The sequence below is a fragment of the Bidens hawaiensis genome, unplaced genomic scaffold (genome assembly GCF_021521415.1).
Source record: "Bidens hawaiensis isolate Kalapana, Puna unplaced genomic scaffold, B.hawaiensis_p1.1 tig00001087_1, whole genome shotgun sequence".
NCBI lineage: Eukaryota > Viridiplantae > Streptophyta > Magnoliopsida > Asterales > Asteraceae > Bidens > Bidens hawaiensis.
In genome coordinates, this window is record NW_027491062.1 from 1,905,400 (window position 1) to 1,910,757 (window position 5,358).

General features: G+C 32.6%; 1 protein-coding gene across 1 annotated transcript; it reads left to right on the plus strand.

Moving 5' to 3' along the window:
- The first annotated feature begins 1,276 nt into the window (after positions 1 to 1,276).
- On the plus strand, positions 1,277 to 5,100 carry LOC143557199 (WRKY transcription factor 72A-like). Its single transcript, XM_077046330.1, has 4 exons — positions 1,277 to 1,610; positions 2,965 to 3,516; positions 3,665 to 3,778; positions 4,086 to 5,100. The coding sequence occupies exons 1-4, from the start codon at positions 1,524 to 1,526 to the stop codon at positions 4,956 to 4,958; spliced, it is 1,626 nt and encodes a 541-aa protein (XP_076902445.1). The 5' UTR covers positions 1,277 to 1,523; the 3' UTR covers positions 4,959 to 5,100.
- Positions 5,101 to 5,358: the final 258 nt, after the last annotated feature.

Genomic DNA, 5,358 nt, shown 5'->3' on the forward strand with positions numbered 1-5,358 from the left:
AGGGTTACCCCAAAGAGGACCCCTCTGTCCCTTTCTGAGGGGTAAGTTGACGGTGCTGTTCATTTTGTAGGTGGAAGAACACAGATCCAAGAAAACCATCGGTGAAATAGTATAATCACACCCGAGGAAAGTAGATCGTCTACCAGTGAGTCGATCCACGTCTCTTCAGTAGCCTTTTTAAATTAACTTGACTTGCGTATGAAGCCGAAACCCTAATTACCAACGGAAATATAAACGACGGTGACGTAACTCTGACCGCCGTGATTGATTTTTCTTTTTTAATTTTTTTATATCTTTGACTTTTGTAGCAGGAAACTTCAACCATATGATATGTAGCTGTTAATTGGCTATAAACAATTAGAAAATACATAAAATAATGGATTAGCAGTCAGCAAATAGGCCCGTTTCTTGCGGGTCTAACATCCATAATCTAAAAGACCTAAACGTTAAGTTGAATTCTTCAAGTTCTTCATTCACGTCTTATCTACTTTTTTATTTACTATTTATATTAATATAATCTAGTTAATATTATTATTTCTCCCCCTTGCAAAAACAATATTACAATTTAATTAGATCTTATGTAGAGTGATCATTGACAATAATAAGTAAAAATAGACGGTTTCGATCGGGCTGGATCATAGGGTTTTCATATGCTGGGATTCTTCTGGGGTAGAATGGAAATGATCGGGTAGGTTATTTATGGTCCGCCAATGATCCAAATAACTGTTAAAAAATTATTTATGTTTTCCTTTGATAATATTATCATTTGATGAAATTGGCATTGCATATGGAAAAATTAATTCAACGCTAGTATGTGTATCAAGGTTGTGCAATTCTTTTTTTGAAAAAATAATAATAATAAGTGAATAAACAGACTGTATATAAATATTGATTAATATTTAGTAATTACTATTTTTTTTTTCAAAATCAACTTAAAAATGAAGGGCAATAGTGAAAAAAGAGTTCACTAAATAATAAAGTTTAATAGTTGGTTAATATATTTAAGTCAAAATGGGGAATAATAATCACTAAACCGTAACCAAGTTCATATATATTTCTTTAAATCAACTAACATTAAATGTACCTTGAATGTTTTGGTTGAAACACTAAGGAAACTTGGTTAATATTAGGTGAAATATTTCATATTGATCAATAAATGGGAAAATTAAGGTTTATATATTCAAGATCTACAGTATAAATTTCAATGAATAATTATATATTTGTACTGTCTTAAACTTTTAATTAGTTGATAGCAATAAATTAAGTCATATTTATGAATAAAAAAAGGATACTAGTAGTAGTAAAATAATTTGTAGGTGATGGCATGCAACCAGGGCATTGACATTTTTCCATGTTTGATTATTAAGGAAATATTGAATGAAAGCTGAAAACGTATATACATACAAGTCAAACATTGCTGGCCCCCTCATTATAAGAACAGATCTAAGTTGCTATATTTCCTCATATATTTATAATTCTATTTATAAGTTCATTCAAAAGTATACTTTTGGCACACGGCAGCCATGGAAGTTGATCTAAGAAAGACCACCAAAATCAAGCAGGAACAGCAAAAGGAAGTACTCGACGATCGCGATGACTGCAAACAAGAGGTTAGTGGCTAATTAGTGTTCATAGTATGGTTCATCCAAGTTTAATCTTGTTCATATGTATTCTTTTTTTTTTTTTTGAATTATGAATATGTTGTTCTTAATTTCAATATTAAACTTGTTGCACCTTCAAAGATGAAGGTGTTTAATTTTCTGATAAATCTTTAGCTTCTTGATCCACTTATATATCTTTCTTAATTTATAATATTTTTTGTATGTATAACAAACTAGCTAGTTTGCATGCAACATCTTTAATCTAGTCGGTAAATAAAATAATTATTTTTCTTTTTTTATGAAAAAGAGAGAAATTAAACTGATAATTAACTCGAAAAAATCAGAAATTAGTTAATTATCTCTTGATTATTTGATTCTTTCTTATATTTCATTTTTTATTAACTAATTACTTTCTTATCTTCTTGGTTCTCGGATCTTGGCTATATCTTAATGTTAAATATTTTCAAGATTCTGTATATATTTAATGTTGGTTGTGGATTGAGCATGGAAAATTTTCAAGGTCTCTTTATTTTATATATTCATCTTAAAAAAATGAAACTAAGAAGTTTTAGATAGATCTATAAATCATGGAATATATATAAAAACATAGTTAAGGTAAAGACCACATTTATTTAAACTTGAAAGAGAAAATATAATGGAAATATAAAACAAATAATAACAAAATAAGAAACAATTAATTTGATATTAGTTTAAAAACTATAACCCCTAATTAATCTGTTGGCATGCTAGAAATAATTCTCTAAAGCACATAGAAAAAAGCTATTGAACTTAAAACTATCAAGTTAACTTAATGAAGACATAACCCAACTACCATGAAAAAGTCTAAAATAGAAGGTCATGAGATCTTTATACCTCATTATGATATGTATTAATTGTACCTAATTACTATTGTTTTTAAGAGGTCCATATTCAACGTCTAAAACTTATACATTAAAGTTAATACAATTTTATATTTTATGTCTATACATCTTCCAAATAAGTAAGCAATTAGCAAGATAATTAAACACAAACAAGCATGAGCATGTATCATTTCTTAACCTTATGTTATCCATTATCTTTGTTGGATGCCATGCATCCTTATCATATCATGTCTTATAAGAGATCGTTCCGGTTTACAAGAATATGTTAGTTAAGATATTAAATACAAAGATAATTGTAATTTGTAAGTAGTCTGAAAATTGATTTTTGAAACATAAAATCTATATTTTGCCTTTCTCAAATGATGTTGATCATAACATATATACACCTAGTTTATTCAAATGTTACAACCAAAGAAACCACCTTAACTTGTTATAGTAATTAACTTCATAATATTTAAACTAACTAGTTGTGGTTAATGCAGGATGAGATGCAGTTTGAGTTAATTAAAGCTGAAATGGGTGAAGTGAGGGAAGAAAACCAAAGGCTTAGGGTACATTTGGACCAAATCATGAAGGAATACCAAACCCTTCAAAAGAAGTTCCAAGATATATTCAATCAACAACAAGAAACTTCAACTGCACTCACTGCCGCAATCGAACACCACAAGGACAAACCGCAAATCCACGATGAATCCGAGCTTGTTTCCCTCAGTCTTGGAAGGACTTCATCAACCGAATTGAACAAGAAAGATAAGAGAAGTTCAACTCCTCCTACCAAAAGTGCAGAAGGGTTAGATCTTGGACTGGAGTGTGGCAAATTTGAACTCTCATCCACCACACAAGCTGAATCTTCGGTTATCCCAAGCCCTGATAACAGTTTGGAAGCTGAAGCTAAAGATGAAGCTGGAGAGACGACAACGACACAGAAACCTTCGACTCCGAAGAGAAGTGGAGATGATCAAGAGGAGGTTTTGCAACAAAACCCTGCAAAGAAAACTAGGGTTTCTGTTAGGGTTCGTTGCGACACCCCAACGGTAATAACTAACTTTCTTTATATGTTTTACTAAAGTTTACTACTTTTCATAGAAAACTTCCTATGTTTGTAAATTGTATAGAATGTGTGAGTTGTGACCATTAATATTAAGTTAAGAGATTACTTAACATTAGGGTTTTATTTCGCAGATGAATGATGGATGTCAATGGAGAAAATATGGACAAAAAATTGCGAAAGGAAATCCTTGTCCTAGGGCATATTATCGTTGCACCGTTTCTCCAACTTGCCCGGTTAGGAAACAGGTATAATTTAAAAAGATTTTAAAAGAAGTGATAAATTACGCATAAACAATGTTTTCATAACCGAATTTGCCATCGAAATATCACCTTGCTAATTTAGTGTTTTGAACGCTTTTTAAATTACAAAATTAACGTCACAAATAATTCAAAAATTAAAACTATAACGTCAAAAATTAGTGTTGTAGAGGTTGTCAAAAAGCCCCAAAGTAATTTAAACCATCATTAATATTTGTGTTACAACATATGTTGTGGCTCCTAGCTACTATTTATTGTTTATCGCTAACATATTTTTCTTCATAAAATTGTATAGGTACAAAGATGCCCTCAAGATATGTCAATTTTGATCACCACATACGAGGGAACACACAACCACCAGCTTCCGGTAGCCGCCACTGCTATGGCTTCGACCACCTCCGCAGCCGCTAGCATGTTAACTTCGGGCTCCTTGACCTCCGGATCAAACTCAAACCCTAGCACCAGCTCTCAAAGGCTAAACTTTTACCTCAACGAGAATTCGAAACTAAAACCAATTTACTTGCCACATTCTTCAATACCCCCCTCGCCCTCGTGCCCAACTGTCACACTTGATCTTACATCAAACACGCTTTCGACATCATCACCTTACAATAACTATAGATCACCACAAATGGCTTCCATTTTCCCACCAAGATATTCAACCACAAACTTGAACTTTAGCTCTTTGGAGTCTAGTGCAACCCCAATTTCTTGGACCAATGGGTCCTTCAACTATAGGGAAAATCAAATGGGGTCCCTCAACTTTGGGTCAACACAACCTCAAGAAAACATATACCACTCTTTCATGCAAAATAAATCCATGATGGGATCAATGCCAACCACTAATCAACATTCTCTACAGCCAGAAGCCATTGAAGCTGCAACAAGAGCAATCACATCAAACCCGAATTTCCAATCGGTGTTACAGGCGGCACTGACGTCAATAATTGGCCGTGGCGCGGTGGGAGGTCAAGGCAGTGGTGAGAAACCTGGACAGGCTGTGAAACCAGGAGATACATTTCCGGTTCTTTCAAGCTTTCCTTCAACGTCAAACGCGAATAAATGTTCGACAACCTTCGTAAACAAATCAGTGGAGGCAAAAATATTGAATTCTCAGTCTGCAGGTTCAAGGAGTAAATCTACTTCCCCGGATACAAGAGAGAATTAGGATATTTGCAGTGAATATTATTATTGTATTTTTGTAACTTTTGATGGTTTAAAATAGTCAATGATAGATGATCATACAAAGTTAAAATTGAAATTAATTCATAAAAATATGTATTGTAACATTTATTATACATATTAGTTGTAAGGGATGATGCATGAGTGAAGAAAACTGTGCAAGGTTAGATGGTGATTGCAGCTACAATAAATGAATATAAATTGTTTCACTTGTCATATTAGGCTATTACAAATTGTTAGTATTTTTATTATTATCTTACTTTTTTGAGAATAACTTATTTACTCGGTCTGCTTTTTAATGAATAGTCAAAACTCAAGGTTGTTTTGTTTCACAAAGAGTTGGCGTTCTTGTGGCTCTCGATTCGGTCCAAGGCTGGTACAAGCGA